This window comes from Globicephala melas, chromosome 12, assembly GCF_963455315.2.
Source record: "Globicephala melas chromosome 12, mGloMel1.2, whole genome shotgun sequence".
NCBI classification, from domain to species: domain Eukaryota; kingdom Metazoa; phylum Chordata; class Mammalia; order Artiodactyla; family Delphinidae; genus Globicephala; species Globicephala melas.
The window spans coordinates 29,610,732-29,631,893 of NC_083325.1; the positions used below are offsets into that span (position 1 = coordinate 29,610,732).

At 35.2% G+C, this 21,162-nt stretch overlaps 1 protein-coding gene across 8 annotated transcripts in view; it reads right to left on the reverse strand.

Moving 5' to 3' along the window:
- Nucleotides 1–462: 462 nt before the first annotated feature.
- The window catches only part of ZNF638 (zinc finger protein 638), an 83,620-nt gene continuing 62,920 nt past the window's right edge, over nucleotides 463–21,162 (reverse strand). For 7 of the 8 annotated variants that reach the window (XM_030877502.2, XM_030877504.2, XM_030877503.2 and 4 more), the window contains 9 exons: nucleotides 20,036–20,161; nucleotides 15,656–15,693; nucleotides 9,991–11,215; nucleotides 9,334–9,399; nucleotides 6,516–7,470; nucleotides 5,598–5,702; nucleotides 3,142–3,240; nucleotides 2,282–2,400; nucleotides 463–779 (listed from right to left, as the gene is read on the reverse strand). In XM_030877502.2, the coding sequence (XP_030733362.1) occupies nucleotides 714–779; nucleotides 2,282–2,400; nucleotides 3,142–3,240; nucleotides 5,598–5,702; nucleotides 6,516–7,470; nucleotides 9,334–9,399; nucleotides 9,991–11,215; nucleotides 15,656–15,693; nucleotides 20,036–20,161 (2,799 nt within the window). In that variant the 3' untranslated portion in view covers nucleotides 463–713. The remainder of the gene's footprint in view (nucleotides 780–2,281; nucleotides 2,401–3,141; nucleotides 3,241–5,597; nucleotides 5,703–6,515; nucleotides 7,471–9,333; nucleotides 9,400–9,990; nucleotides 11,216–15,655; nucleotides 15,694–20,035; nucleotides 20,162–21,162) is intronic. The other variant, XM_030877507.2, reaches the window with a different exon arrangement.

Here is a 21,162-nt window from a genome sequence, read left to right on the forward strand (position 1 = left end):
TTGTACCTTTACAACTCCCCACAAACATATTAAATAATAATTCAAGTGGTTTAAAAAGCAATTCTTGTGGTCTACAGAAAGTAAAGGCTACTCTGTCTTTGTAGTTTCAAGTTAAAATTAAATGACTTGCTAGGAGCTACCTTAAATGGGTCCTGGCAAAAATAGCAGATGTTACCAGACGCAGAAAAAATGTCTTTCTAAGCCATTAAAAAAGTCAAGCAAGGTTTTACTCAAACCTACCTGAGCCAAACATGCTGTAATTGAATTTTACCCAGAAAAATTGAGAGTTTTAAGAAATCTTTGACCTGTACCAGTTGAAGCAAAGTCAAACACTGTCACGCCTATGATTTCCAGTAACACAAGAAGAATCACCAAACATCCCAAGTCTCAGTGGTTGTAGAGAAAGAAGCCTGCCTGCAGAGGCCAGCAAGTCTTTAATCAATCAGCCACAAACACAACATGGTATTTTAAATATACAGTAGGAACATTTATTTTAACACTTCTAAAAGATATTTCTCCATGCCTGATGATTTGATATAAAAATCAAACCCATCATACTTTCCCCTTCAGTCTCTACATCAAGGGCAATCAAAATTTGTACAACATGAATATTTGCTTCTGAAACAAAAATTACAAATTAAGTGATAACAAAAATACACAAATCAACTGGACCCTAAACGAATTTCTAATGAATTTTTTCCCCTTTCCCCCAATCACCTAGAGCTTCTTTCTTCAGCCTCATTCTGCTCCTTTTCCTTTCTTTGCTTGGCCATGAACTTCTGTTAAAAGCAATTCATAATATAAAATATGTATTAGATGTTGCTTTGCTGTGTTACAAATGTATCTAATATATTTCACTGTATTTATAATTTAAAGAGCTTGATCCTACAGAATAAAGATTAGAAACACAGTGCCTTACATTAACATTCCTTCCTTCCATTTGTGAATCATCTGATATTTATGATATACTTATGCATTATCTTGATGCTTGGGGACTCAGTGGTCAAGAAGATAGATAAGGCCCCTTACCTCATGGAGCTGACATTCTAGTAGGGGAAGAGAAACAATAAAAGAATAAACAAGATAATTTAGGGGGTGGTGGTAAGTATTATAAAGGAAAGAAAGACTGTAAAGCAAATGAGATTGACTGCTTTTTGGGTTGGGAGGAGTGTTCTACTTTAGCTAGGTCTTTCTTTGTCAAAGGCCTTTCAGGGAAGCTGTTACTTGAGTTGAGACCTAAAAGATGAGGAAGAATCAGCTATACAAGGGGGGCTGGGAGAGGGCAAAGGAACAGCAATATAAAGGTGCAAAGGCAGCAAAGGGGCCTTTCATGTACGAACAACAAGAGAGCCAAAAAAGCTGAAACACAGTGAGCAATAACAGCGAGGTCAGAGAAGTAGGAAAAAAATCAGATCATGTAGGGCCTTACAGACCCACAATAAGAAGTTTGCATATTATTCCAAGTGTAATATGAAGCCAGTGGAAGATTTCAAGTGGAAAAGTGACATGTTAAGAGCATAGGTAGCACAGCACAATGTTTAAGGGCATAAGCTTAGAATAAAACAAAGGTAGGTTCAAATCCTAAATCTGCCACTAACTAGCTATGTGATCTTGGGGATTAGGTACTCTTTAATCCTGTTTCCTCATCTTCAAAATTGGAACTGATAGCATCTACCTCATAAAATTGATTGGGGGACTGAATAAGCTTCCAGCAAATAACAGCTCAATGAATGTTAGATGAGTGTCTGTGCCACAAATTCAATACAGAGGATATATAAAGCAACTCTCAAATATTCAGGAGGAATCAGAACCACTGTTTCAATTATGGCTAATGATGATTCTCTAGAGTTCTAATCTAAATGTGTCCCAAAGCCATGTACAACTAAAAACAGGGGTGGTAGTAGTGAGGAAATGGATTAAATAAAGTTAAGTGGATTCTTTGGCTAGACAAGTCTGAAACTTTAACATGTTATGTGTCCATGACTCTGCAAGAGGGCATCAGAATATACAGTTTCCCACACTTTAATGGAGTGTCACATGGGACTAGTGATATACAAAATCTACTCTGGCAAACGCTGCCAGAGGAAAAGGAATAAAAACTAGGAGTTACTGGCAAGATACAGTGAAGGACATGAATAGTACTTTGAACTTAAGAGGAATAAACAAACCTTAAAAAGTTCTTCCAAAAGGAAAGAATGTACATTTTGTGTGGACACTTCAGTAGTTTGACTATAATACCACCACCTGAAGATTTGATGAGTTAAAAATAAGAAATATCTACCTCTGTATTTTGCTTATGACGTGTACTCCTGCAGTGATTTGTCATTGCTTTTTCACCTGAGTAGAAGAGGGAACAAATTGGACAGAAGAATCCAGCCTTCGGTACAAGAAAGTCTAAATCTAGAGGACAGGAAGAGAGAGGGGGAAGAGGAAGGAAAAAAATTAACGATAATTTATCTAGAGCTGTGTTAATTTATCTGAACATGATAAACATACTAAGCACAGTATACATTTATGTACAAACATAATACACACTGTTATATATCTAGGGATCAAGAGCAATTAAGCCTCTAATCACAAAACAGAAGTCTTTATTTTTAAACAAATTCTGTAATATTCCAGAGCCTCCAGGAATGGCAGGGAATTCCTTCAGAATAGCAGTTCACTGGAAAAGAATCTGGTAGTCTTTGAAATAAACCTCTTAGGAATCCACTGTTAAAATAAAACAGGGAGAAGAGGCAAAATGATAGTCAACTGTCTGCTTGAGGAATACAATGGGTAAACAAATAAGGTGCCCCTTAGCTCATCTGAGCTGGCCATGAACAAAGTTTGCTAGCTAAGCTTTTCCATCATGTCCTACTCAACTGGAATTTCTGCCTGGGCAAGTATAACTCAATTCTTACCAGAGCAACAAAGAGAGTACATATCCCAGACTTCACGAGTGCAATAAAAATATCTTTGTCAGGTAAAAACACAGCTTAATAAACTGTTCTCAGAAATGCCAGTGTACAAAGCTTGCTAATTTCCACTCTAATCATCTAAGCAAGGTCATTGCATTACTCATCTAAACAACAGAACACTTATTACGGTTCTGAATTTTTATTTCACATGGATAAGGAAAAAATGTCATTTTTACTTTACCTTCAGGGACATCAGGTGCCACTGATTTCCCCAAAGAGTCCTCAATCTTCTGGCGTTTTCTTTCTGGTTCTGAATCCATTAATCCAGATTCTTCATCGACTAAAGTCATTAAATTTTTCAAGGAAAAAAAAAAGTTATTCAAAATAGATTTATAGATTTTATACTAAGTGATGTTATCTGAGGCTGATATCAGATAATCTCTGCCTTCAAAGATTAATCTATGAAAAAAAAGATTAATTTATGGATCATCTCTCTAAGTAAACCCTTTCTTGGTTAATCCCACCGGACTATTCTTCCAAGAGTCTTTATATAAGGAATAAATGGGTAAATCTGTTCAACCTTATTAAATAGATTCAAGGATATGGGACTAAAGCTTAGCAGCATATTTTATTTACACATTGTTCAGGAAAAATTTTAAAGGTAATGAAAGAACTTCAAGTTCTATATTACTGGCAAGAGTTAACGTGTGTATGAAAAAGTGCTGGGGTGGGAGAAGAGTGTGGATCGAGGAGAAAAGGACAGGAGCAGAGAATAATTCTGCGGTCCTGTATTGAAACCCTTCCAACCAAGAAAAACAAAGCCTAAACTGATGGACTAAGACCCTTGTTAGACTGAATCACAAGTGAAACTACAAACATTCAAACTCAGCAAAGTGAATTAACATGTAAGAAGCACTCAATGTTATCAGCAAAATGCCTAACAGGATCTCGGGGGAAGACAAAAACAAAAACTGGTTCCAAGCAATTCTGGTTACCCTCAGCAGCTGAAATACCTAACTGTTGTAAAGCACTGGACAAATCTCTCTCACATACATATCATTCATTTAGCTTTTATCTCGTGTGAGACAGGCAGGTCAAATCATTATTATCCCTATTTCTTCACAGATGGAGAAAAAAAAACCAGAAGAGGTTAAGAAACTGATTATGTCCAAGGATGCATAGCCAGTAAGTGACAGAGACTTGTGACTTCAAGTTCAGTGCTCTCCCCATGTAACTGGGCTACTCTTTCCCTAATCTGAGGGGATGGTTAGAAACTATGAAATCGTTATTTACTGTTCTCTTACTCCTTGCACTCTACCAGTCATCAAGTCCCAAAGAGTCGATTAAAAAGGCTGTCTCGCTTTTCTTGACTTGATGCTTAAAACAGCCTCCAGTGTCTTGCTACAACCCTCAACAGAGTAATACTTTCTCAAACACATTTGCTGCTACCACGCCAAAGGCACCTTTATCTAATAATAACAACAACAATAATACATATTATATATAATTACATAATTAAGAGATTAAAACAAATATTTTAAGTTTAAAATTATTTTAAAAATGACTTTTTCTTAAGCTAGGTTCTTTCATCAAATATATTGTCTATTAATGAAAATAAATGGTTACAAAAGCAGTAAAGAAATGATTCTTTTTCTGTTCTTCTGTTGAGATGAGGCAGTTCTAAGCAAGCTGGTAGCTGAAGCTGCCCTATCACAACAGAAATCCCGAGGGGGGAAAGCCCTCATGAAATTATGCTAGAAGCATTTGTCAGTTAGTAAAACCATTGACTATGGCTTGGTATCAAGGAGAGGTTAATGGAGAACAATAAACAAAGGAGGAGTACCCACTTAGCCAAGGGAGAGAGCATCAAGAAAGAGTACATAATCAACAGTAACAAATGATGCAGAGAAGTCAAATAAGACTAAATTAAGAAGGAAAAAACTTAATCCAGTATGACAACAAGCAGAAGGGTTTTAGGTTTTTATTACACCTGGTTAGGAAATGGGAAAGGAAGGAGGCCTAAATAAACTGTGGAGCAGCACTGAGGACCCAGCTGAGAGCTAGGTCAATGAGATTCCACTGAATCACAGGTGGTAGTTTTTCCTTAGAGAACATAGGATACAAAAGCAGGAGGGCAATGAGGGTGCTGTTTTCAAGGAGAATGGTACTAGGGATTTAGGATTTTGCTATGAATATATGGACACAATGACAAATACTTGTTAAGTAACTGCAGTATTCTAGACACTGTTCCCTATTTCTTTCAACATAAACTGTATTAATGTTATTAAGACATCTTCTTTAATTCATGGCTGCCTGCTTGGCAGCATCCACAAAGCAAGGGACCTGGTACACAAATTAAAGCTAGTTAATAAATAATTTTTACTTGATGCTGCAACATGGTCAGAATAACCTTTCACAGATCATTTCCACGAAAATTTGTCACATTCTATTATAATAGGATCACATATTATTCTCTATTATCCCATTCCATTATGTTCCATTATCTCTATAATTGCAAAGATAAAAATCTTTATCCAGATCTAATCATTAATGGGCTGCCTTCCCTCACTCCCTCAACTCCCATCCCTGCTCTGTTCACTCTTTTTCTACTTTTCTTCTTAGACAGTAGATCTTTGGAACTTTAACCACCTCCTCATATTGTGTTACTCTCCCCCACTTCTATCGATCCTGCTTTACCTTCACTAATTTGGAAGGCCTCTTCATCTTTTGCTGGTTCTGCCGTAACAGCTTTTTCTGATGGTGGCGTTTTCCCAATTCTAACTCTCTTGGCTGGCACTTTAGCTTTAAAGAGAAAGTCTAATTTATTGCTACAGTAACAGTGTTTAAATTGCTTTTAACTCTGAATAACAACTTTAACACCTTTTTTGCAAACAAGATAGATATTACTCAAATTTGGGAAGGAAACCTATTTCTAATATAAAATAGAAGAATTCTGTTTTTAAAAATTCAGCACTAGTCTAAGCATTCTCCTTTTATTTTCCCACTTATCCTGATCAAAACTCCACCTTCCCACCTGCTTTTCTCAAGGAGCCTACACACATTTTTCTATTTTGTTCAAGACTGTGGGACCTTGCTAGTATTTTTTATTCTTAGTTTGGTTAAATCTTTCAAGATTTTTGTATTTGAAATTATTTTGATCTCCCTAAAGTACTGAAAGTGAGCTGACCTATTATTCTATACCATCAAAATATTACTTAAAAGTGAAATGGTACCTTCACAAATTTTCCCAAATCCTAAGTCTAAGCAAAAACTAGGAGGCAGGCTGGTATAAACAGCCTTCTACTTATCAAAAGCTGTATTTTCTCAAAAATACAAACATATCATTTTCATTCCAATTCTAATCTGGGTATTTTAGTTTGCTTTCTGGCTTTGTTATCTTTTCTTGAGATACAGTAACTTGGGGTAGGGTCTGAACTAAGAGAAATTTGTGAAACTTGAACATATTTCTTTGGAAAGTATCACTTGGCCATAACTATCTGTTGGCTTCTTATGTCAATACACAGTGAAATTATTGGTAATGCTGTAACATATATTTAAAAAAATTTTTAATGTAGTCCCCTCATAAAACAAAAGCTACCACTTCTGAATATCTACCTGCTAAGTGTCTTTCAATCATGGTTTTCAGATCTTCTTCCATAACATTCTCATTTACTGGACCCACTTGGGACAAAGCTTCAAGTTTTGTCTTCTTTGTGTCCATAGCTCTCTTTTTTCTATCCCCTCTTTTATCGGTGGGATGGTCATGTTTGCTTTGTGTTAATTCAACTTTTAAATCGTTGTCTCCATCTTCCTCCTCTCCAACTTCATCAACAGTAACAAAATTAAGCTCTTCTTTAAGGTTGTTAAAATCTGCCAGAGAGTCTTCATCCTCTTCAGTTACTTCATCTAATGTCACTAAATGCAGATCACTGCTGTCATCCTGTATTTCATCTACCGTAACTAAAGCAGAAGGGTCTTCAGGCATATGAGAAGAAATGAACCCAATGGAATCCCTTCCAGTATTTTCCTCATCTCCTTTAGTATTTAAAGCAGCAAAACTTATGTCTGCTGACTCATTTAAAGGTAGCTCTTCCACTTCTCCAATTTCATCCACAGTTACCAAGCGTTCCTGTTTGAGAAGATCTTGTTCTTCAGCCACTGACAGTACAGTAACATCTTTAGGTTCACTGTGGGAAATGCAATCATCTTGATCAATTAACTCATCTAATGTAAGAAGTGAATTTGAATTTTTTACCATTTCTTCCATATTTATTTCTTCTTCATCAATTACTTCATCCACAGTGACTAGAGCTTGTGCTATATGTGCAGCTGCATCTTCTTCTTCCCCAATCTCATCCAATGTTACAAAAGATAATTCTCCCTCAACAACACGAGAAGCAGAGACTTTCCCCTTCTTCTTCTTCAAGTTAAGTTCAGAGGAAGGGGTATTTTTGAGAGCTTCTTTCCTTTTTCCCTTCAGTGGATTCTGCTTGGCTTGAAAAGGATTCACTTCTTCTATAACTTCATCCACAGTAACAAATTCATCCAAATTAAATGGAAATAAGGGTTCCTGTTGGAAAGGTAAAAAAACTCACAGAATTGTGAACAACTACTGATAACTGGCTAGATTCCATACAGTCTCAATAAATGTGCATGACATATCTATCATTTGTGAGAATTTCAGTATAGAGATGTTTCCAAAAGCTGAAATTAGTAATTTTTCAAAGCCCCACAAACAAATCCAAAGAGTGAACAATGCCAAAGGTAAAATCCTAACAATATCAATCTAATTCCACCTTTACTTAATTTCAGTAAGATTACAATTATTTCCTAAATGATGTGCGAATTGGAAATATGATGTACAAAAATACTACATTAAGAGCATTTATCAAACAATTAATATAATATAAAGAATTTACTATTCCATACGTTAAATGATATCTACCAAGTGTTTTGGAGACTTCATGGACTACTAAAAGCACCTCAAATGCAACTAGAAAGTTAATAGCTAACTAGATTGTTCCATCAATCAATTTATATACATATTTTAAGATGTGTAATACTAAGATACAGGCACATTTTGCTTTATTGCACTTTGCTTTATTGTACTTTGCAGATACTACTTTTTACAAATTGAAGATTTGTGGAAACCCTGTGATAAGTCTAATGGCGCCATTTTTCCAACAGCACTTGCTAACTTCATGTCTCTGTGTCACATTTCAGTAATTCTCACAATATGCAAACTTCGTCATTATTATTATATTTGTTATGGTGATCTCTGGTCAGTGACCTTTGATGTTACTACTGCAAAAAGATTATGATTCACTGAAGACTCAGAAGATGGTTAGCATTTTTTAGCAATAAGGTACTTAATTAAGGTATGCACATTTTTTTAAAGACACAATGCTACTGTACACTTAATAGAGTACAGTATAGTATAAACATAACTTTTACATGTACTGGGAAACCAAAAAGTATGTGTGACTCACTTTTATTGAGATATTTACTTTACTATTCTGGTCTGGAACAGAACTTGTAGTATCTCTGAGGTATGCCTATATAAGATTTATATTTTGAGAAAGTTATATGGAAAATTTATTACTAAGACTTAATGACAAATATGACTGCACTTGAAAAAAAAATTGTATCTGTAATTTGAAAAATGGTGCCAATTACTAAAGAAAATAAATTCCTGGCAGGCCTCCTACACATTTAGTACACTATCAATGGTCAATTACTGGTAAATATAATAATGGCATTACAATACATACCCAGTAAATTTAGGGCAGGAGGGGGAATCTGTAAGCAACTGTACTATCAATTTATTAAGCCATGGAAGAACCATAATCCTTACTTCTGCTTCTTAAACTACTAACATTTCTCCTTGCCCTAATAAAACAGACCCAAATTTATGCCCTACCAGGGGAAAAAAGTAAAATAACTGAAAAAATATTCTATGAATAACAGAAATCTAAAATACCAAACAGCCAAATATATTGTAACATGTTTATTTGGCAGCAGAAGTCAGTACCAAGAAAGTAAATCTTAAAGCCCATCTAGTTAGGATAAATTGAGCCATACCAAAAGGATAACAAAATGGAGAGGACTCAAGTCAAATGTCAACCTCCTTTACATAGATGATTTTATTCTGTGTTACAACCCATTCCTACTGATGTGAGACTGGACGTGTCTTCCTACTCTAATCCCCTTTCCATCCCTGTGTAACTTTTTGCCCCACACCAAGAACAAACTATTTAGCCTAGCTCAAGGTCAGAAAACGAACTGGTGGTGGGGTCAAAAATATACTATCTCATTCCTGTCCCTTGCTCTATATCAAACTAATTATTACAGGAGAGACACAAGTTACAAGGTGGACGAACTCTTTTATGGAATGATGGAATAGATGGGTCTGTGTCAGTAGATTGTTTCTTACCTCTTTGGGTTTGGAACTTCTACCAGTGGTGCTTTTAGAAGTCTTAGTGTTTTGCCCAGTCAAAGTCTGAAATATTAAATAAGAAATACAGAAAAACAGAATTTACAACTAGGTTATTAATATTCTTTAAAACACAAAAAGAATTCAAACAGCAAATACTACCCAAACACATTCAATTATACAAATATTTAACAGGTATACCAAGCTAAGTCAACAATCATTTAACAGTATAGGCATCATCTCCGTAAGCTGTAGTTAAATTCAGTTTTACTGTCTAAGTTGGGCCATCAGTAAGCTGATAAAGGGAGCTTCAATTTAAAAGAGAAAACTGTTTCCCACTTCAGGAGCAGAGTGCTAAATCACCTCAGGAGATTCAATGCAGAATTTTTTTTTTTTTAAATACAAAGTTTTATTTCTGACCACACTTTATCCAAATAATGCTTTCACACCTGTTAATAAATTATAGACTTGAGCTTATTATTCTAAGTGTCTACTGGCTTAAATCAATGGAGTCATTTAAGAAAGGGAAAAGGGAGCTTGGGGGCAAAGGGGAGTGAGGAGATGAAAGCATAAAACAAGATTACATCTCCTACTCCTTAGCTACAACAGAGATAATCACTTCATAGATTCTCTGAACATTCTTCCTACCCTCCTCACCTTATTGTTGCTGTCATCCCGTTTCATGGCAGAAGGTTTAGCCTCTGTTTCCTGAGACTGTTTCGTAATATCCCTGTAATCCAGTTTAGAATCTTTGCCTTGCAGGGCTGAGATCCTTCCACTGCCTCCTCTGGTGACACTGCTCTGAGTGGGTTTCAATTTACTGCTGTTTTCAGCCAAGCCTGATCTGGCACTTGTAGGTTTAAGGAGACCCAATTCCTTGGCTGAAAGTTTCTTTTCAGCGTTTATTTGATCTCTGAGTACAGATTTTAGAAAACTTTTCTGGTTTTCAGATTTTGAAGCTGTAGCTTTTGCCTTTAGAGAAGAGACCATACCAGCCTTGATGCCTGATTTACTGCTAGATGCATTTGATGCAGGCAGCATACTAATTTTACTAGTTTCATCAGACTTACTGGCCTGAACCACTCCTTTATTTGGGCATGCCTTGGTCACTGAGTTTTCTGCAGGCTTTTCTTTCATTGCAGCCACAATCTTTTCCAACTTCTCTGCAACCATCTTATCATCATTCTTTTCAGCCTTCTCCATTCGTATTTGCAGATCCATTCTGGTTTCCTTGGTATTTAATTCATTCTCCTCCTTTTCATCCATATTACTTTTTGCAGAAATTCCCTTTGTGCTCACTGCCTGCTCATCCCCAGTGGAAATTCCAGGTACTAAGGCCACAACACAAGTAGATGGTACTATTTCTGAAACAGTTTCATGTTTGTCTACTTCAGCTACAGCTTCTATCATAGACTGTGTAATCTTAGAAAAGAAATCTTCTGCTTCAGATGGAGAGTCTTCTAGAATTCCTTTGATGTTCCTTTCTTCTATAAATGCACTATCAGATGATGATAATTCTGTTTCAGGGTTAATAATTTCTGCCTCTTCCTTCTCAAAGTCACTGGCATACACCTGCTGATTTAAAACAGACTGCTCTCCATTTTCAGTGAATAAGTCAATACTGGCTGGAGTGGATGCTACAAGAGGAATTTCCACTTTGACCTCCTCTCCCTGAGTTTCAACTTCAAATGTTTCAATAGCAAAGTCAGAGACACACAGTGCTTTTTCTGGTTCTTCCTCACAAGGCTCTTCCTGTTGTATAAAAGTTTCTATTTGAATGCTGGGAATAGATTCTTCTTCAACTTCACTAGGTTTAACAGAGGGACTATCAGCTGCTCTTTGCACCTCACTTTCATCAACTGGACGGTTTTTCAAGTCAGGGCTAAAAGTATTTAAAAACAAAAAGAACACAAACAAAAACACAAACAAAAATCAAACTATGATGAGAATTCAACCATCATAAATAGTCCTGTCGATGCTAATTGTTAAGACTTCCTGATACAAGAGCAATAAGTATTGGGAAATCCAGTCAATCAGCATTATAATGGTTAAGAAGTTTTGATGTAAATATACAAATAACATAAAATTTTAAAAAGATCCTCATTGCACTAAAGATTTCTTTTTAGTTCAAAGGAAATTATGGCAATATTATGACCACTGATACAATCATTTTACTCATACAAGTTATAATCATTTTTTTTTCCTTCTGTGTCAAGTTGCCCCTGAGACCAGAAGGCTGAATGTGAATTTGAGACATCTCAAATTATTATTAGGTCCTATCTCCCCAACAGTGGTAACTGAAATAATAGAATATGTTTATGGTTCGTGAAACTAATGATCCATGCATTAAAATTTACAATTTTATAAGTGAGCCTTACCTAAAAGGAACAGAAACTGATAGGCCACAGTTATCTTAACCACGTCACCTCTTTCTTTTGGATGTGAAACAGATTTGTTTTCAATTTCCCAAGAACTGTATTTATTAGTAATACTTAAAAGAAAACTTTCTTTGGAAATGTCTTTTAAATACTCTGTTGGAGATTTAAAGTTAGAGGCAAAGCTGATACAATCACCTTAACATAAACATGTATTCTTATTATAAAGTATGTGCCTTTGGCTATATCACAAGAAGAAATTTGTTAAAAGAAATCCTTCCAGTTACAGAGACTAATTTAAGATTCTAATATATAGCTTAAAATTTTAAGTAAAATTATTTAGAAGAAATGGAGGAAATACATGGCAAATACATGCAACTGATCTAATTCATCGAGGTCCTCCCAAATCCAACATAAAAATAAAAGTGTGCGATACAACTATTTTCACTGAGACAGAGACAGAATAAACTGTTTTTATATTAATGCTCCATAGATAAGAGATTATCCTGAATAGTAATAAGGAAAATCTTAGCTTCTGAAGACACAGCCAGCACGCTGTCAACACAATAATGTTTAACAAATACATCTGCTTAATTACATTAGAAGGTACAGCTTGGAAAAAGACTCCAGAAAGTGATCCTGCCATATCAATACCTCAGTGTTGACTTTTTCCTCCTACTCTTCAAGGAAGGAGGGGATGAGACATCCCTTTTGATATGCTTCTCAAAGGGTGGCTATATACTCTTTAGTTACTGCAAGATGGTGTCCGTGTCCTGAGACATTAATAATATTTCAGAAGTTTGGAAAAAGTGCTACCACATCAGGGTCTAATCATATGAGCCAATAAACTATTCCTCCCTCCTCCAATGATGGTAAGTTTAAACTTCCAGAGGAGAAAACTTTTCTAAGAGATCAGAGAAACACCTCTTAAAGAAAAGCCATTAAGGCAAAGAGTTTGAGGAATTTATTTAAGTTAAAAAGTCAGTAACCATAGACCTTTATCAAATAATATTCTAGTCAACTGTATAAGCTATCCTTTGTATGCTGAAAGGGTTTAAAGGTTTGTATTTGAAATGATTCACATCCCTTATATTAAAAAATACCAATGGGGGCTTCCCTGGTGGCACAGTGGTTGAGGGTCCGCCTGCCGATGCAGGGGACACGGGTTCGTGCCCCAGTCCAGGAAGATCCCACATGCCGCGGAGCAGCTGGGCCCGTGAGCCATGGCCGCTGGGCCTGCGCGTCTGGAGCCTGTGCTCCACAACGGGAGAGGCCACAACAGTGAGAGGCCCGCGTACCGCAAACAAACAAAAAAAACCAATGGCTGATTTTTGGTGTTCCAAATTCTTAGGAAAAGTAAAAAAAAAAACTTGCAGCCAAGCACAAGTATGACAAAGAAAAAGTTGTGATATTCAGTTAAAGCAGTTATGTAAATATTATTTCTCAAGAAATAAGCTTTCATTTTTAAGTTACAAGACTCATTTCCAATAATGAACATTAAATTCAAACTCCTGCCTCAGTACAGAACTGCATATTAACCCTAAAGGCTTTACAAACTAGAGCTATACAAAAACACCAATTTACTGGGCTTTAGAAGGAGAACAATGGAGATTTTGATTCCTGGCTCTAGGATATAGCAAGTCCTCCCCCTTTACCACATTTAAAGTTTGTCAGTAAATTTAAAAAGCTGTTATCTTTTATATAAAATGAATCACTATGCAGTTTCACACTTGAAACAGACAGCATGAACCTACTTAGGAAAATGGCTTAATTCCATATTTGTTCTTGTGTGCCAGTCTTTTAAAATTATAGTGCTTTCTTCATAGGATTTATTTTCCAAAACTTAGTACCTAGTTTTCTGGCTGATATGGTAAAAACCTTCAGTGTTCATCAAGTTAGCTTGGAAAGTCAGTTTGAGATGTCAAATAAATGAAATTATTAACACCAGAATATAAAAAACAGTCTTTTAAAAGAACAAAGAAAACAAAATCATATTCTGGAAACTGGACCGAAAAAGGATTCCAGGAAGGCTGGGTTCAGGATAGGGGTATCTAATTTCCCACTCCCCTGTCCTACCCCACCCCTCCATAAAACCAGGGTTTCAAAATCTTCAGAGAAGGTATATAGTAAAAGCTGGCCATGAGAACAAAGGTTAACACCATACCATACACTTTCTGAGAAACTTTAGACTGAGACATAACACTGAAGATCAGTATTTATTTCAGAGGGCCACTGAGTACTGCCCAACATTATTAATGAACTGGTGAACATTTCCTCTTGCACCCTTATTTGGAGCCTTAATCATATGATAAATAAATAATGTTCACATGGGGTTGGTTAAAACAGGGAAAATGTAGAATTTTATTAAATTATTAATATATCCATGTGAGATTTCTTTTAAAAAGGAAACAAATACTCTACATTAACTATAAACAAGAGGATCATGTTAACGAATTAGCATCCACAAGTGCTTAAAAAAAAAAAAAAGGACCAGTATTTTCTCAGGATCAGCTTACTCCAATAAAGAAATGTGAAGTATTCAGCCACATCCCATGTCTTTTTTCTCTAATGTCATACAAGTCAGAAAAAAACTGCAAAGTGGGAATTAAGAAATTATTAGTGCTAGAACTTTAAAAATTAATAAGATTAGACAACTACTTGTAAATTCATTAAGACATATCTGATTTTAAAAGATAAGTGAAAACAATGAAAGAGAAAATGACCAAACGCACACAATAACTATTCTTTTGGCCGTGAAAGAAACTGTCAAATGAAACATATAAAATGGATTTTTGGAAGAGCCTGCTTAATTACCAGCCAGAGTTACTACAGCCAAACTGCAGGTCTATCTATACTACTACATGCAGCATCGTTACTTATTCAGCCCTTTGCGGGCTTTTGTAGCAAACACTGCTTGCTGTTGGTTATTACTTCTTAGGCATGTAAATATAATTGGTATGCTGATGTGCAACTTAAAAAAGTCTGTGTGGATACATATAGCCAACCTATTGCTTAAAGTTACCGATATATTTTAATGTACTCATAATCATCTTTATCATTTAAAAGTCTCATTTTATAAAAATTAATTACTGAGAAGAAAAATCTATAAGACATCCTGTTTTTCAGGCATCTTATAATTAGGCAGTGTATCAAATAAAATAAACTTTCCATATTTAAACACTCAAACTCCTCTTTCAAACTGATAAGCTCTTACTCCACTGACTAAGAAATAAGGGTAAACCACTTAGTATGAAAGAGAGAAAGAATTCTCTATCAGTGATTCCCAATGAAGAACAGTAAAAGGGAGGTTATTCATTGGTGGGACAAGGGTGGTGATAAGTGTGGTATTCATCAGGATGAGGAAGTCACTACGAAAAGGATATACTATATGTGGTCAAAAAAAGTTGTGAGTTACCAGTTTGTATAGACTCTGAAGAACAAGCTTTCAACCTCTGAAAATATAAAGCAGTGTACATATTATTTTGTTTTATACCAAAATACACACTAAATATTATCTTTCTGGTTTTAAAAACTCAATGAAAATTTAAAAGGATTATACAAACTTAAAATTTACACTGTGCCTATTCTGGAATAGAAAAATCTAACAAGAATATAATACTGATAACAGAGTTGAGCTGTTCAAGAGTCTTAGCAAAACATTTCATAAAGAAGGCAAATTTATATATTTAATTCAAACTGTGTGTACACATTCACTTCTCCTAAAAAAAAAAAAATCAGTAAATATCTGAAAGAGACCAAAAATAATAACAAAAAAAGCCCCTAGGTCAAACAGAGCCCTCCAAAAACCCCAAAACAAAAAACACCCTCATAACACTCATAAAAGATACAAACTTTTTGTTACTAGTGAACTACCATAAAATACAGAAATAATATTCAGTAATTAACTACGTACTATAAAAACTGTTAGCAAACTTAAAGCAACATACCTTTTTTTCCCTAGTTCTGGGTCTTTCTCAGCTTCAGCCTGTAATATAATTCCACATTTTATTAGAGGTTATTCTACTGGATTTAAAATATTTAACTCATCAATGCAGTGTTTTCAGTTCTTAAAATCTAAGCTAAAAAAAAAACCCATACCTTAAAAATATATCAAAACAGATAGTTTTCAGTGTCCACATAACCATCAGCTTCTAGAATTTTTTTCCCATTTTTAGATAAAGATCTCTAAATAAGATTATACAGAATAAATGACACACAGAAATTAATGAGAAAAATAAGTTTCCATAATGTTTATAATAAATAAGAAAATTTTAACTTTAAAAGCCTGGAAATACCACCTTTTGCTAAGAATAAAAACAATCAACCTGAAATATCAACATATTTTTGTGCAATTATTATTTTAAAAGACTTCTATTTATGAGAGACTAGTTGACTTAGAAAGCTTTCTACTCAAAACACATAGAAGTGCTGGACAAAATTTAACAATAATCCTTTTAAACATGAACCTGAACCACCAAGAAAGCAATGTCCTGGGGCCCAAAATGAAAGGAGGAATTAAAATTCAGTGCTTATGTATCAAGCACTGATCCAGGTACTTAGGATACATCACTGAACAAACAGCAAAAATATCTGCCCTTTAGAACTTACATATACTAGCTGAAGGCTTTTTCTGTGGGGAATCGTGTGCTGAGTTGAGAATTATCTTTCTCTAGATTTTCTCAGATTAAAAGCCAAGAATTATATTGTATAGAAACTGAATAATATTTCTAGAGAGGTTCCCGGTGGGGTGCTGGAGTCCCAGAGTAAAGACCTTCTTTACTAGGGTATCTGGTAAGGTATCCAGTCTACACTGTAATGGTATATAAAGAAAATTAAAGATGGCAGTTGATAAGTCCCATCCACAGTGCTTACAAGCGGTCTTCTCATTCACGGGAGAAACTTGTTAGAGGAAACTGAAACCGAAACCAACCTATATAGTAGAGAAAATCTATACCAGATACCTGTATTAGCTAACTTGCTTCTTTATTCATAAATTAATAGAAGAGAAAAACAAATGCACAAGAGAGAACAAATTAAGGATACAAAACTGACTCAAGATATTTCAGAGAACTGCTTTAAAAACAACTCTAAAGAATACTCTCTAAAAAATTTTTCTAAAAAAAAATTCAATAGGATATAGCATCCATAATATCAGTACAGGTGCTACTTCCATAAAGACAGAACATTAAAATTTGAAGAGAAGAAATATTCAAAGACATAAGAGGAAAATTTTCCTCAGGTGAAGAAACACACTAATTTTTAGATTTCATAAATTCAATGAAGGATCTAAGCAGGATATACGAAGTAAGTCCCAAACCAAGTTAAAACCTTGCTCAATGTAGTAGCCATACTGATCCTCCTTGGAATTCCCGAACCACCAAATATGTCCTTAAGGCCTTAGCTCTTGTTCTCTCTAAAAACCTCTTCTCTTTGATACGTTAGTAGAGTTCGCTCTCTTACTTCTTTCTTTCAGGTCTCTCAAATAACTCTTTCTCAGAGGGGCCTGACCACTCTAAAATACACATATCCCCCTGTACACCCCGCCATCCAGCACACTCTATCATTTTTTCTTGATTTTTCTCCACAGCACTTCATAGCACTTTTTACCACCTCACACTACGTATATATACGTGTGTGTGTGTATTTGTGTGTGTGTGTGTGTGTGTGTGTGTGTGTGTATATATATATATATATATATATATATATAAAATAAGCTCCTTGAAGACTGGGCCATTGACTCCTCTGTTTACCAATGTATTCCAAAGTCTAAAACAGTGCTGGCATAGAGAAGGAATTAGATAACAATTTGCTAAATGAATTAGGAATAAATGCTAAAAGGTTTCAAAGAGGAAAAAAAAATTACATAGAGGTAGGATTGGAATCAGCCTTCTCCTTAACAACACTGGTTAAGAAAAACAAAACAATAAAAGCAAGAACAATCTGAGCACAGAATTCTCCACCTGGACACACCATCAATGAAACATGTAAGAGAAAAATAAAGTCATTTCTAAATATGCAGGGATTTAGAAAGTTTACTGGCCATACATACTTTCTGGGAAAATTATTTGACAATATATTCTGGCAAACAGAAAGTAATCCAAGACAGTAGGAGATACAGAGTCCAAGAAATAACAGAAGTAACTCAGAAGAGCAATAAAAAGAAAATCAAAGGTATATAGATGCTTTACAAAGCAAATGGCCATAAATTTAGAACAGGGTGTCAGAAGGATAGCTCTAAGAAGAGAGCATATCCTATTCAACAAATAGTAATTAAGTTATGTGACCCGAGTAACATGAAGACAGTCTTCTTTTTTCCTTTCGACAACAAAAAACAACTCCTTAACTGTACAGGAAAGCCATAACCCAAATACTGAACAAAAACACAGCATCATTTTGAGAAAAGACTGCGAGTATAGGAGAGTCACTTCCAAGTGTGCAAATTACACGTATTTCTTTCTTTATAGAACCACTCTCATTACTAAATTCTGCAGTAAATATCTTCATAATCAAGATATCAAAAATGCAGGTACTGGGTTTCAGTACTTAGAATTATGCCTTCATACTCTGTATGCAAGGTAACTATAGTTATAGAATTAAAGGTTGTAACGTATTACATGTGGAAGTAACATTACAGGTAACAAATATGGGGGGAGGATATTGAACAGAGGGTAACATAGGATACTAATTAACTCATAAACATGGTAAATTAAAAACTGTTATTAAAAAAATCTGGGGGCAGGATTTATTTCCACCTCATAGTCTAGCTTAGGCTTTCATTACCTCTCATACAGACTATTACAACACCTTGAAATTAGTCCACCTGCCTCTACTATCCAATTTATGATTTGTTAAATGGATATAATGGACATTATGTGACATGCTCAAGATTACAAGGCTAGCTTATCAGTGGTTGAGCTAATAAGTCTTTTACAATAAGTTAAATGTGCTCTTCAAGAATGAGGTTGAGTTAGGATGTGGGAAATAAAGCATTAATTTAGGCAGAAGTTTCATATAATTTCCACTTGTTTCATTTTCTTTAAGTCTAAGAATTTGGGACCACAATTCTGGAAGAAAAATTTCTGTGTAGTCTGTGTTTACTGTAATTCTGAACATAGTTGAAAGTAATAACTTGAAACATACCACAACACAAAGTTTTAAAAATACAATGTTCTGTTAAGAAAAAAAAAAAGTTAAAAACTTCAAAAAATTTTCTTCTGAAATCAGGTTAAACAAGGCACACAAATTTGTGCTTAAGGACTTCCCTGGTGGCCCAGTGGTTAAGAATCCGCCTGCCAATGCAGGGGACACGGGTTCGAGCCCTGGTCTGGGAAGATCCCACATGCCACAGAGCAACTAAGCCTGTGCGCCACAACTACTGAGCCTGCGCTCTACAGCCTGCGAGCCACAACTACGGAGCCCGTGTGCCACAACTACTGAAGGCTGTGTGCCTAGAGCCTGTGCTCTGCAACAAGAGAAGCCACCACAATGAGAAGCCCGCATACCATAACGAAGAGTAGCTCCCGCTCGCTGCAACTAGAGAAAGCCTGCACGCAGCAACGAAGACCCAATGTAGCCAAAAACAAATAAATAAATTTATTTTAAAAAATAAATTTGTGCTTAAATCAGTATCATGATGCCTTCATTTACTTATAGGTGATCTATTTAATTTGGATTTAGATGGTGGAATTTTCTCTTTCTTGAGCTAGCACAAGAGTTTTGCAGATTAACAAAAACCTGCAGACACCAAATATAAGGCCCTATTTACCTCTTGCTATTGAGATACAATGAAACTATTAGAAAGAGAAAACATCTGAGTTTCAATTTAATTCTTTCAAAGGTAAACTATTCATAGTTTTCAAAGATTATTACTGTGCAAGCCAAGAACCTGTAAAATCTTCTTTCTTATAGAAGAAGAGAGTATAATAATTTAAACAAGTAAAAGAAAAAAACCAAACTTTTAACAGGAGGAAGTCAAAATGGACTCAATCTAGAGCTGCATTCTGGAGATAACCATGCTATGTATATGGCATCACTCTGCACATATGTCCATAGCAAGCATCAGAATGAATATGCTACATTTTCTAAAATTACCTCAATTTATTCTCATTTATACAAATTTATACTGTTCCATAAACCATGAAAATTGGAATAATGATTGCAAAATAAATTTTTAAAAGAAACAGTATCTAAACTCAGAATGAGTTTGACTACTGTCCAAGAATAATTCTCGAAATCAGCTTCAGAGTGTATCTTCTAGCTTTGGGAGAATGATCTTTATGCTTTCCTCATATTCTAAAAGCACAGAAGTTGATACAAAATAATCTTACCTCTGATGAGTCTAGCTTTGGAGATAATGTGCAGATCAATACATGGTTACCTATGTTCTGTGGATTTTGCTTCAGAAAGCTGTACATTGACTGAGCAGATTCAGGACTATCTAACTGAAGAATTGCCTTTGGAAAAGACAGAAAAGTATTAATTACTAGTTCCTAAAAGAATTAAAAGTAGAATTACCATAAGATCCAGCAATTTCATTTTTTAGTATATACTAAAAGAATTGAAAGCCAGAACTGGAACAAGTATTTGTATACCCATATTCATACCAGTATCATTCACAGTCAAAAGGTAGAAGCAACCCAAGTGTCGATCAACAGACGAGTAGATAAACACATGTGGTACATGCATACAATGGAATATTATTCAGCCTCAAGAAGGAAAATTCTGACATATGCTACAACACATGCTGGAAGACATGCGAAGTGAAATAAGCCAGACACAAAAGGACAAAAATTGTATGATTCCACTTATATGAGGTATCTAAAGTAGTTAAATACAGAGACAGAAATTTAAGTTGTAGAATGGTGGTTGCCAGGGGCTAGGAAAAGGGGGGATGGAGAGCTGTTGTTTAATGGACAGGGAGTTTTAGTTTGTGAAAATGAAAAAGTTCTGGAGATGGACAGTGGTGATGGCTGCACAACAACATGAATATATTTAAATGCCACTGAACTGACACTTAAACATAGTTAAAGAAATTTCTTAAACATGTCGAAGAAATTAGTATCTACTACTTGGTCAATTAGGTATCTTTTATGAAGCAAATACTGTCAACTTTGCTATGAAACCCTTTCTACCTTTCTAGGTAATACATGGTTGACCAAAATCTAATTTTCATGGACACGACTGAATTAAATAGAGAAGACAGAGGGCACAGAAAACGTAAAGGGACTTTAGAAATACCTGGCTGACATCCTTTCATTTTATAAGTAAGAACTAAAAGTGTAAACCAACTTAGCTAAGGTCACAAAGGTAGTTAAGGCTAGATGAACACAAGTCTGCACTTCCCCAAAAGATAATGCTCTTTGCACGTATTACCCTTCTCCCTTGTGCAAGTTTTTATTTCCCCTTCAAAGTAAGAGTTCTTCTTCCTGCCAAAGCCCAGGAGAAAATATGATGG